Here is a 13,193-nt window from a genome sequence, read left to right as displayed (position 1 = left end):
AAAAAAATACATGAGTTTACTAGTCCACTTACCAGAATTTGGTGCTGCTATTTAATTGCTGTCAGCATGACCTAACAAAAGTGACATTAGTATCATTTTTTCTTTTTTTAGTAGATACATTTTCACAATACTTCAATCTCTAACTTATTTACCTAAAGACAGATTTTGCAATTGGGCTGGAAGGTTTACCAGAAAGTAAAATGGCTTGAACATAGGTATTCTATTGGTGCTTTACTGAGATGTTGCTTGTATGAGTTCCATGAAAGGTCAGTATTGCCTACATGGAAGAATTTCTAGTTCTAATTATTTTTTGCAAATATTTACCATGGCATAAATCCTTGGATCGTTAATAATGATTATCTTTTCTGTCTTTGAAATGTAGACATTTATATATTTTAGATGTATACTTTGGTTAGGTTCTGTTCAAGAGAAAAAAAACCAATTTCTGCTGGGTGCTGGTAGCTTGTATCTGTAATCCTTGCTACTCAGAAGGCTGAAATCTGAGGCTGTGGTTCAAAGCCAGCAAGGGGAGGAAAGTTTTTGAGAATCTTATCTCCAGTTAACCACCACCAAAAAAGCCAGACTCAGACCTGTGGTTCAAGTTGTAGAGAGCTAACCTTGAGCATAAAAGCTCAGGAATAAAGCTGAGACCCTGAGTACAAGACTCAGGACTGACATAAAAAATATAATAATAATATAAGATTCATGACCTAGTGCTGAGTGACTATTTGAATACCAAATATTGCTAAGCTTCAAATAATTATTTTGATTATGACATTTTATAATCATTTTCATAATTTCATATTATTTTCTACAGTTTGTACTTTTTATGTAACTTGACAATATGTAACTTTCACACTAAATATATTCTTTATCCATTTTTTTTTGTCCATTATGGGGTTTGAAGTCTAGCCTGGGTGCTGTCTTTCAGCTCTTCAGCTCAAAGCTAGCACTCTACCACTTGAGCCACGGCACCACTTCTGGTTTTCTGAGTAGTTTATTGGAGATGAGTCTCATGGACTTTCCTGCCCTGGCTGGCTTTGAATCGTGATCCTCAGATCTCAGCCTCCTCAATAGCTAGGATACAGGCGTGAGCCACCAGGGCCCAGCTTATTCGTTATCCATTTTGTTGCCAGTATCAGGTTGGAAGTTAGAGACCAGTGTTTGCTGTCCTTGCTTGTGTGGTTGGCTGTCTACTCCTTCAGCCACACCTCCATCTTGGCTTTCTCCTGGTTACTTTGGAGATAGAATCTTATGGCCTTTTCTATTTGGGCTGGCTTCAAACATTAATCCTCCAAATTTCAGCCTCCTGAATACCTGGGATTATATACTTGAGCTACCAGTAACTGATTATAACAAGTATATTCTAATAATGATTTTTTCAAGTTTATGGATGTGGCTGTTTAGTCTTAAATAAAATCTAGGCTAGAAAAATAATTTTTACAGAAGGCCTAGGAAATGTACACTGCATCCATGTTTCTATGAGTCTTCCCTTGAACAGATACTGCCCTATCTGATCTGGGTAAAGCCAGCCAGACCGAAGGAAACATAGGTCCCATGATTTCCCTTATTTGCAACTAGTATATGTCTAGGATAATCTTACCAGACAAGCAGAAAAGGTCAAAAGTTATGTACATATGATCATATAAGATGATGCTAAGCAAAATGAACCCCAAGATAGGGATACAAGAGGTTTTTTTTTTCTTTGTCGCTGTTGTTTTTAATGTACTATGTGATTTTTTCGCTTCTTTTGTATGTTCTTCTTCCATGATATAACCCCTGGTTTCACTCTATTTGATTCTGATGCCCTGCATCTTGAAAACACATTTTTCTAATTTGGGGAAGGGAAGGGAAATAACAAAAATGCTGAAACAAGGATACAGGTTGGCCCATTGTAACAATGAGATATGCAAGACATTATGTTGAAAACAAACTTTACAATTTGGGGATTGGGGAAAGGGAAGAGGTGGGGAGGTAGGGAGATGGGAAGGGAAGGAATGGTAGGAAAAAACAAAGGAGGGGTAACAATGCTTGAAAGGAAATGCACTCACTAACTTACTCATGTAACTGTAAACTCTCTGTACAGTATCTTTACAATAAAAATATATATTAAAAAAGAAAATGTACACTACTGCATCATTTATTATTATTTCTATTATTATTGTTATTATCTCAGCTAACCTCTTCAGAATGGTTATACTGAATAATGCACAAACATATATTAGCTTTAAACAGCACATTATGTACCAACCTCTTTAAGCCAGAAGAAAATATAATCACATCATGCATTTATAGGCACAAATTGAGATTAATCAGGAAATATTCAAAAGCAGCAGCATTTAAATATGAAAAATGAAGGATACCTTGTTTCCAGGATGGAAACTACAGTAATCATTAAAGGTCCTGGTCTTGGATCTGAACAATAATTTTGTAACCCTCAAACAGAGTATTTAGAGTATATTTGGTTAATATATTGAAGATGTGTGGCAAAAGCATATAAGATGAATGATTATGGAGATGATTTCAACACAAGGATATTTATAAGAACTCTTCAATTTTGTTTATTTTTTAGTATTTAAATAAATCTGTATCAATTCTGAAAAACACTACAAACCTATCACTAAGGCTGTGAATTATTTTTCTTTTATAGAAACATAAAATTAGGTAAGTTATTGTGACAATCTGACAATAAAAGACAAAATCAGGAAGCAGGATAATTGCAGCCCAGTACCTTAAGCTTAATTCCTGAAAACACTTTACATATAATCTATTTCAGCACTATTTTTGCCACCAGTTACAATGCATATCTAAAGTTAAGCATTTAATATAATGGAATCACAATTTTTTTTGGGGGGGGTCCGGTTGTGGGGCCTGAACTCTGGGCCTAGGCTCTGTCCCTCAGCTCTTCAGCTTAAGGCTAGTGCTCTACCACTTGAGCCACAGTGCCACTTCCGGCTTTTTTCTTTTTGCTTATATGGTGCTGAGGAATCGAACCCAGGGCCTCATGTATGCAAGGCAAGCACTCTACCACTGAGCTACCTTCCCAGCCCCAGAATCACAATTTTTTAAAAGCACAATTTCTTTCATATGTTGGTATTATAAATAGAATTACCTCTGATGGATATTAAAAGCTGAAAAATTCATCCTATACATTTGTGATTGATAGTCTCATATCTATCATGGAACACAAAGTTAAACAGAAAATTATAAAGATGTAGTACTAGCTGGTGATCTCTAAGTCAGACATTACAGTAATGTGATGTGATTTCTTTTATTTTTTTTCCCCTACCATCCCTTTCCTCCCACCTCAACTACACTCCCCCCTTCCCTCTTCACCTCTCCCCTCCCCTGCCTAAATTGTAAAGTTCGTTCATCACATTGTTGCAATGTGATGTATCACATTACAACCTGTATCCCTATTTAAACAATTTGTTTTTTCCCTTCCCCTCCCCATATTATACCAACATCAAATACAGTGAAAACAGGGGTTATACCGTGGGGGAGCAACAAAAAAAATCACATGGTACCTTATAAATATGTTAGAAACAATAGCAAGAAAGAAAAAACCACTTGTGTCCTTATCTTGCATTCATTTCGCTTAACATCATCTTATTTGACCTTTTCTGCTTGTCCCAGACATAGACTAGTTATTGCAAATAAGGGAAGCCATGGGACCTCGATACTGTCTTGGTTCAACCAGTGGCTATAGTGTTTGGCAGTGAGAGAGTGCTCTATTCCAAGAATGTCTTTCTCTCTTGGTAACTAACATATAGAATAATGATATACACTAAGGGCTTCACAGAAGGAAAAGTGTGTTTATGTCCAATGGACATGAATGTAAGGAGGAAAGGTAAGCATATATAATCCTTATATTCAATATGTACAAATTGAACTATGCAATTTTGAAAGATGGGAGGGGGACTAATGAGGGAGAATGATGGAGGTAGATCAAGATACATTGTACTTAAAAGCTGATTTATGGAATGATAACCTCTTTGTGTAACTATTTAATAATAAACAAGCAAAAACTGCAAATAAAAAGCAAAAGCTATTACTTGGTACAATTAATATACATGAATTAAAAAAGGAAACAAAACCTGTCTCTTTTACCTTGATCATAGATAAGAATATGATGTATATCCTACAAAATTAAGAAAAGGGTAAGGGTGGGTAGGGGAGGGATGGATGAGAATGTTGAAGGGGGTGATATTGATCAAGATATATTGTATTCATAACTTTGTTAAATGTCAACTTCTTGGTACAACTACTTAAAGATAATAATAAAATAAAAGAAATAGCCCCTAAAAACAAATATAAACACCCCTGTCAATATCATAACTCGTTCAGAAAGCTAGGTGCATGCCTCAAATGGTAGAACAGCTGCCTAACAAGCATGAGGACCTTTATTCAAACCCCAAATTGACAAAAAAAACCCAGATTTTCATGCCAAAATTATATTCAGTCATTAAAATAATTTTGTAACTCCCAAGCAGAGTATTTAGAGTATATTTGGTTAGTATATTGAAGGCTTGTGGTAAAAGCACACACAATGAAAGATTGCAGATATAAATTTGAGCACAGATATGCAAACTGTTAGAATGGACTCCATGGAGTTTGTGGTATATGTGTATAGAAAGTTGTAGGGTATGGGGCTGGGAAGGTGGCTCAGTGATAGAGCGCTTACCTTGCATGCCTGAGGCCCTGGGTTTGAATCCTCAGCACCATATAAGCAAAAAGAAAAAAGCCGGAAGTGGCGCTGTGGCTCCAGTGGTAGAGCGCTAGCTTTGAGCTGAAGAGCTGAGGGACAGCGCCCAGGCCCAGAGTTCAGGCCCCACGACCGTACCCGCCCCCCCCAAAAAAGAAAAGAATGTTGTAGGGTAATATAGTAGGGGACTAGGTGGGGAAGAGATTGTAATATGAGGGTTAATCGGATTAAAGTACAGTATATGTGAATTCTCAGGTAAATCCCTTGAACAAGTAATACATACTTCTGTCCTGTCTGGGAATAAAGAAACATGAACTGAGAAGATACAGTATTGACCCCCTCTATATTCATATAGGAAAAGACAATGATAAAACAGGTTGAAATTGTTGTAGAAGGGGGTTGAATGGGAATAGTAGATGTGGGAATGTCACAGCGAATCCCTAAATAAATGTCTTTCCAAAGAAATCATTGGTAATGTTAGAAATCAGAAGTTGATTACCGAAAAAACCCCAAACATGTACTTAGCTCACCAGTAGGTTCAAAACAGCATAAAAATCAGAAAACCTGAATCCAATTCACAGAAATTACGAACGTCAAACACAATCTGAAAAATAGAAAATGTTCAAACATCTGTGTAATTTTAAGCCCAGGAAAAGGTAACAGAGCAGAATAATTAAAGAAATAATATTCAAGGATTATTCAAAATTAACGACAAAAACAAAAGCATACATACAAGGTACCCAGAAAACATCAAGCATGTTAAATTCTACATATACATACATATGCACCTACATGAAAAATATTTTATACTTGCTGAGAACAAAAAGAGAAAACCCCCTGAAGAGGAAAAGAAAAAGAGAGGAGGAGGAAGAGGAGAGAGGAAAGAGGAGAAATAGGAGGAGAAGGAGAAGGAGGAGAATGAGGAGGAGAAAAAAAATTGCAAAGTAAACCTTTCAGAACCATACACACAAAAAATAAATGATATCTTGAAAAAGATGAAAGAAGAATAATTTCATAAGTAATTTGTGTTCAGAAAAAAAACTGAAGAGAAATGTTTTATAAGACAAAACAAAACAAAAGGGAGGCAATTAGCAATAAAAATAGTTTGAGCAATATTCAACCAAGTTTCTGTAATAACACTCATAGATTACCACACCGAATAGAAATCTCTGAGCTTATTCTTCTTATGCTGAAATGGAATAGACCCTAAGAGGTAGACTATATTTATGGTCACACAACAACCCTGAACACAGGGTTGGATTATTTCTGCTTACCCTTTTAATATCATCAATATATAATCTGTTGGATTCACTTTTCATCATCTGTACTCTATCATATATTCCCACAATGTCCTGGTTTATTTCTTTTTTCTTATGCCATTAGTAATATTCACTCTTTTGTTTGAAATATTTTATTGTAAAGATACTGTACAGAGGGGTTACAGTTACATGTGTAAGGTAATGAGTGCATTTCTTGTCAAGCATTGTTACCCCCTTCTTTGTTTTTCCCTACCATTCCTTCCCTCCCCTCCCCTTCCCATTCCCCTCCCCAATACTTAAAGATCTCCTATATATAGAAAACCAATTATATTCACTCTTAATGATTAAGCAAACAAGAGGTTGTTGTTTTTAATGTACTGTAAGAAGTTATTTTTTTATTTCTTTTGTTTTTTATTTTTCCTTAGGGTTATCCTAACCTTTTGTCACTGTATTTGATTTTGGCACCCCTGGGTCTTGTATAAATGTTTATCTGATTTGGGGAAGGGAAGGGGAACAAAAAATGGTGAGACAAAGGCAAAGAGTGAATCAATGTAACAGTGATACTCACAAGACAATATGTTGGAAATGAACTTTAGGAATGGGGGTGGTGGTGGAGAGTAGGAGGGAAGGGAAAGTGGGAGAAAAAGAAGGGAAGGCATAACAACTTTTGACAAGAAATGTACTTATTACCTTATTTATGTAACGGTAACCCCTCTGTACATCACCTTGGCAATAAAATTAAATTACAAAAAGACAAATGCTTGTTTATTTATCCTTCCATCTCACTGTAGACAAAAATTGTATCACTCTAACATAGTTGTGTGTGACCTTTCCTGTTTTTTTTTCTCCAACTTTCAAAGCTCTCAGTTCTTTCTCATTCCCTTAGTTTTTTTTTTTTTTGTCAGTCGTGGGGCTTGAACTCTGGGCGAGCACTCTACTGCTTGAGCCACAGCGCCACTCCCGGTTTTCTAGTGGTTTATTGGAGCTAAGAGTCTCATGGACTTTCCTGCCTGGGCTGGCTTTGAACCATGATCCTCAGATCTCAGCCTTCTGAGTAGCTAGGATTACAGGTGTGAGCCACTGGTGCCTGGCTCATTCCCAAAGTTTTGTCTTTGCCTTCCATTTTCTTGTGGTCTTTTTTCCTTCTTTCTTGTCAGTCTCCCCTTTGTTTCCCTCTTCCTGTGAGTTTCTCTCTTGGGACCAAATGAATACAAGGCACTTGAATTTTAAAGCTCTAAAGGATTAGCTTCTTCTAAATGAGTAAGTCGAAAAACTTGATTTGAATTTAGTAGACTCCTTATTATAAAATGGAATAGTAAAAACAGCTATTATTAAGTTCACTATTTTGTGACAAAATGAGGTTAAATATTGGTCAATTTTCTCTGACAGTAATATAGCCAAGAACAATGATGAGTAGCTTGTTAGGCACAATTTAATATTCTATAAACAGTAAATTTTAGAAAACTGATAAACCAGGACATATCATATTTTGTATTAATGGAAACTGAGTACTTTTCCATCCATGAATCATGGTTATGCCTTTGAAAATGTTGATGGTTGTCATGTACAATATAAATGTTTGGCAAGCAGATTCCATCGACTGTGTTGCCATAAATATGAAACTGATAGCTAGATTTTTATAATGCATTTTATGTCTTAATATCTTCTCTAATATCTTCTATATCTTCCCTCTATATATGTCTATATATCTTCTTCAAATTATTTCATTTAGAAATGAAGAAATATGGGCTTGGAATATGGCTCAGTGGTACAGTGCTTGCCTAGCATGCATGAAGCCCTGGGTTTGATTCCTCAGTGCCATATAAAAAGAAAAAGCCAGAAGTGGTGCTGTGGCTCAAGTGGTAGAGTACTAGCCTTGAGCAAAAGAACTTCAGGGACAGTGTCAGGCCCTAAATTCAAGCCCCAGGACTGGCAAAAAAAGAAAGAAAGAAATGAGGCAGCAGCAAATATTTAGTAATTTTTAAAAAACACTCTACCTATCACAGTACAGTAAGCATATAATAAACAAAAATGCTATATTCCAGTTTAATTTGCTGCAAGTAAATCTGAGTTCTGAAATACATGGAATAACCAGAGAATCCATCTGTATATAAGATAATACTGTGGGTTCTAGGGCTGCAAGTGAAATAATCCTTTTTTTTATTCCTTATGCTAAATTTAAACCAGGAGGGCGATGGAGGGGTGGGAGAGAGAGAGAGAGAGAGAGAGGTATTCAGGAGTTAATTGATATGCTTATGTTAGAGGGCAAGGCATCACTACGGAGAGAAATCTGGACAAACAGTTTCTGGTTTTAATCAGCAGCTGGTATGTTGTTTTAAATGGCTAAATGGAAAGTCATGTGGAAAACATGAAGTTAGAAAAGAAGTGACTGAGTTCAGAACCCTAGGAGCTACAATGCTTGTGTGAAAGAGCAGAATCCTGTAAAATGTCTGGGAGAAAACATCAAGAAAATCAGGAGCATTACCAGAAAGTAATTCAATGAAAAGAACAAAATAGAATAGTTCCTCTTAAAGAATCACTCTGTTTCTGTCACATTTTTTCATCTTCAAAGTATAATATGAATACTTGTACTATTAAAATTATAGTGATTTCAATAGTGGTAAGAGGTGTAGACATACATAAGATGCCCTGCACAGTGCTGCTTTGTTAGCTTTAGATCTTATTATCATCATTATTACTTCTGCTCTAAAAAGGATAGATTGCTGAGAAATGTAAAAAACACTCAAAGAGCCATTAGCTTTGAAGTAGAGGAAGAACCTTCATTCTTTGAAATTTGAAGGACAGAGTTAAAATTATGTTCAAATTCGATTTAAAAGGAAAACTATTTTCTTGTGAGATATATTTATGATGATTAAGGAGAGTTGAGGAAAACAATTGACTCTAATGCCAGCAAGAGAAAATTGGATAAGACATCGTTGGTGACCAACAAACTTTAGAAAATATAGACTTACTTTAAGATTCAGCTGCTTAGATGGAGTGGCAGTAAAAACCAAATTCAGAGTTTACATGGTTGGGTGTTTTCCAGATAGAGTTGGTTAAATGTAGAGGGGCAGAGGACTTACATGAGCTACTAAGACGGTATTTTAAACAATCAAGGCTGAGGTCAGGAGGAGTGTAGCCAATAGCGAACAAAGAATGTAATGCAATCAGTGTTAAGAATGAGAGGTTCTATGACAACAAAGAAAAATTCTCAGATTCTACCTGCTCCACCCTTTCTAAATACAAGTCATATGGCACTTCCTTCTGAGAAACCATTCAGTCCTCAGGCTACTTACGGGATTGGGAAAGATGGCTAAGAGGAATGCAAGAAAATGGACGATAATGCGAAAAGTATAGGACTAGAGTATTTTAGGGAATCAGAGATAAACTCTTTAAAGTTTGTCTTTCAGAAACCTCTCCAGGGTGCTCTGTGAATGTTTAACATAGATTTCTAAAATGCAAATAATAGTCACCCTTGTCTCTTCCTAATTGATCTGCTTTTCTATTATGTTCGTCTTCCATCTTCTCTGGCATGCTTAGTCCTTTAGCACACTACAGTATAACTCAACGGGGGAGGGGGGAATTTAGCTGATTGCTTTAGCTATTTATTTAGTGTCACCATTATTGGAGAGGATGAGAATTATGAAATTATATGGCTTATGCTCTCCATGTTTGACTCTACTATGACAAAGTAGAATGGAACATGGGGATTCAGGACTGTGGTGAAAGTTTTGGATTAAGGTTGTGACAAACTGTAAACCAGGCTGAACTAGACACATAGAATGCTGGTTGAATAGGGCCTAGCTGTCACTGGCGGATATAATTGGTAATGCTCAAGGTTATTAGTCATATAAAAATGCAGTGTCCAGCACGGATAGGAAGACATTTTTGTGATTATCAAGATGTTTAAATATAATTGTTGACTCTTTGTATTCCCATCCACAGCCTTGTGAGTCAATATAACTAATAGAAACTATAATTATACACCAGAGAATGCACTGGAAATTTTATTGGGGGGGGAGTAATGTGGTTTTATGACACAGAAAGAGTGGTGAAAACATTATATAGTCATCAGTCCAGGTCATATGAAACCATAATACAGACTCAATATAGTCTACATGAATTAACAAGAATATAAGCAATTTGCATCTTGTTTTTGTCTGGATATTTCTGCCTTATTTTTAGTCTTTTCAAGTATTCTGCTAGTACAAAGTAATTATGATAGAAGATGGCTTCTTTTTTTCTGTTCAAGCCTAAAAAATAAAGCAAAAGGCAATACTGGGTTATATTCTAGAAAATAATTTATTTGTATACAGAGCACATAGAAGTCCATATTCATTTGACATGTGTTTTATTTGTTTTTTGTGTCAATTCTGGGGCTTGAACTCAGGGTCTGGGCCCTGTCCCTGAGCTGCTTTGCTTACTACTTGAGCCCTTGCTCTACTTCCAGCTTTTCTGGTGATTATTTGAAGGTAAGAGTCTCATAGTATTTTCTACCTGGGCTGATTTTGAGCTACTATCCTCAGATTTCAGCCTTCTGAGTAGCTAGGATTACATGTGTGAGCCACCAGTTTGCAACTGACTAGCTTTTGACTTGTATGAATTATTTACCTTTGCTTTCATTATGAATTTAAACCTACTGTTTAAAGTGTCAAAGATAAAATAAGATCATATTTTTATATTTAAAAATGATGCAAGTTTTCCAGAAAATATGATGCAGGAAAGTTGTCTTAAATGACTTGGATGGTGTATGAAATTTTCTTGATGTCATTCAACTTCCTTCAAGGCAATATAATGAGTATAAGAATTCCTGCTCATCTGACAGGTGACAGCCAAACCTTTATGAAACATCATGCTTTGATGATTTTCATTCAGAGACATTGCTTCTGGCTGCCAATAGCTATTGAGAACATTTTCTATAGTTGATTTTTCTAATATTTATGCACATTACATGGATAGTTTACATTCTTTAAAGTACAAGAAATTCAAATATTGAAATTATATTAATTTACAGTGCATTATAAGAATATGCAACACAGAGAAAAATCTCATTTATATTCTAGACTTAAAGCATATTTATCAAAATAGAAGCTGTTAACTCAAGAATGTTACAACTATCTCTCTCTTATTTTGTGTGTGTTGGATGTGGGGCTTGAACTCTGGGCCTGGGCTCTGTCCCTCAGCTCTTCAGCTGCAGGCCAGTGCTCTGCCACTTAAGCCACAGCACCACTTCCAGTTTTCTGGTAGTTTATTGGATTCAAGAGTCTCAGGGACTTTCCTGCCCAGGCTGGCTTTGAACGGTGATCTTCATATCTCAGCCTCCTGAGTATCTAGGATTACAGGTGTGAGACACCAGAGCCCAGCTACAAATACCTCTTTAAAAGAGAACATATATGATAAAATATTTATAATAAGGAACAAACAAAAATGTCTATCTCCACGGAATATTTACAACATTATCTATCTATCTATCTATCTATCTATCTATCTATCTATCTATCTATCTATCTATCTATCTATCTATCTATCATCTCTCTCTAACAGATGTGGTACTAAGGATTAAATCCACAGCTTTGCACTTTCTAGGCCAAATGCTGTTTAGGACAAATACTCTACCACGTGAGTGGTATCACTAGTTTTTTTTTTTTCAATTTAATTTCTTTTTTCCAGGGGAGTGGTTGGTGGTTATGGAGTTTGAACTAAGGGTCTGGGAGCTTCCCCTAAGCTTGTTTTCTCAAGACTAGAGCTCTGCCACTTTGAGCCACAACACCACTTCTGGTTTTCTGGTAGTTAATTGGAGATGAGAGTCTTATAGACCTTCCTGCTCTGGCTGGCTTTGAACCTGGATCCACAGATCTCAGCCTCCTCTGTAGCTAGGTTAAAGGCATGAACCAATGACTCTCAGCTTCAATTTAATTTCAAGATACAGTCTTACCAGTTTTACTCTGGCTGGCCTTAAACTCATGATCCTCCTGTTTCAGTTTCCTGAATGTCTGGGATTATAGACATACCACCATATTCAACTTTTGGCATCTGATATACATATATATATATTATAAATACTAACTTCTTACTTTCTCTAATAAAGATACCTTTAAATGGTATATGCATAAATAACAATAACAACTAAAATGTAAAATACTCTGTGAAAGGATATGATTTTCCTAAGATCAAATATTTGTGTATATCAGCTCTTCTGATTTTAAGTCCCACACTGTTATTTGTCTAGGTTGAGTCTCCTATTCTTCTTCCAGTTACTGCTCATGCTAGAAGATGTTTCCCAAGTTGTTTTAAAATGGAAAAAAATGTTAGGTAGATTTTGTTTCTACTACGTTTAGACTTTGAAATGCTTTTGTAAGCTGGGAAAACTACTTTCTAAAGTTACTACAGGAACTAATGACAAAATATTATAACTAGCTAAACTTAAATCCAAGGTGAAATATTATTTTCATTTATTATGGATTTACTTGAGCTAAATATTTATGATTTAATTCTCAGCTTAGAAACAAATTTAAATTTGTTTTAGCTTCTACTTGAGAACTTGCTTTAATTTTATCCTTCCATTTCTTTAGCTTCTTTTCACAAAAGATACTTAATATTTGAATGAGACATAAAAATAGAACACTTACCAGAGGGAAGACAACTTGTTCAGGGTTTATCAGACCATGATTCCATGGGTTGAAAATTTTCTGATATTGATGAACAGGTACTTGGTTTTGGAGCCAGATAACCTGTTTCATTTTGTTCTACAAGAAAACATAGAGATCATTATCCAACATCACAACAGACCTGGTCATCACCAAAGGAATTGAAACTTGATTTTGATAAATTCTAAATTATACTCAATGGTGACTAACTAGAAGGGAAATTTAATTACACAGATTAACTTTGTGTTTACAGTCATAGAATGGATTGTAGAACTGAGAGAATCTTTTGGTTAATTTAGTTCTCTAGGCCTGGGTTTACTTATGTGGAACAACAAACAAACAAGGGAAACCAACAACAAAAAATAGAAAGGGAAATTAAGAAGGCCAGGTAAGAAGGCAAGAACGTTCTATGACTTGCTAATTAAGTGTATCAGCTGTGGTTTTATTTCTAAGTCTGGAAGAAAAATCCCTGGTCCTTAGAATGAAACTAAATAGTAATTTAGTAGAATCTATAACATTATGAAGCTAGCACTCTGTGTTTTATTTACCTTTCTGAAGTAATGAGCTAACACAGAGAGAACA

General features: G+C 35.6%; 1 protein-coding gene across 1 annotated transcript in view; it reads right to left on the bottom strand.

Annotated features, from left to right (window-relative positions):
- Positions 1–5,243: 5,243 nt before the first annotated feature.
- Positions 5,244–13,193, bottom strand: part of LOC105988439 (alpha-S2-casein-like A) — a 54,882-nt gene continuing 46,932 nt past the window's right edge. The window contains exons 11-12 of the mRNA XM_013020076.1: positions 12,594–12,710; positions 5,244–5,309 (exon numbers count right to left, since the gene is read on the bottom strand). Of these exons, the coding sequence (XP_012875530.1) occupies positions 5,244–5,309; positions 12,594–12,710 (183 nt within the window). The remainder of the gene's footprint in view (positions 5,310–12,593; positions 12,711–13,193) is intronic.

Source organism: Dipodomys ordii, unplaced genomic scaffold (genome assembly GCF_000151885.1).
Source record: "Dipodomys ordii isolate 6190 unplaced genomic scaffold, Dord_2.0 Scaffold49, whole genome shotgun sequence".
Taxonomy (NCBI): Eukaryota; Metazoa; Chordata; class Mammalia; order Rodentia; family Heteromyidae; genus Dipodomys; species Dipodomys ordii.
The sequence above is the reverse complement of the archived record's forward strand: the minus strand, read 5'-3'. Positions and strand labels throughout refer to the sequence as shown.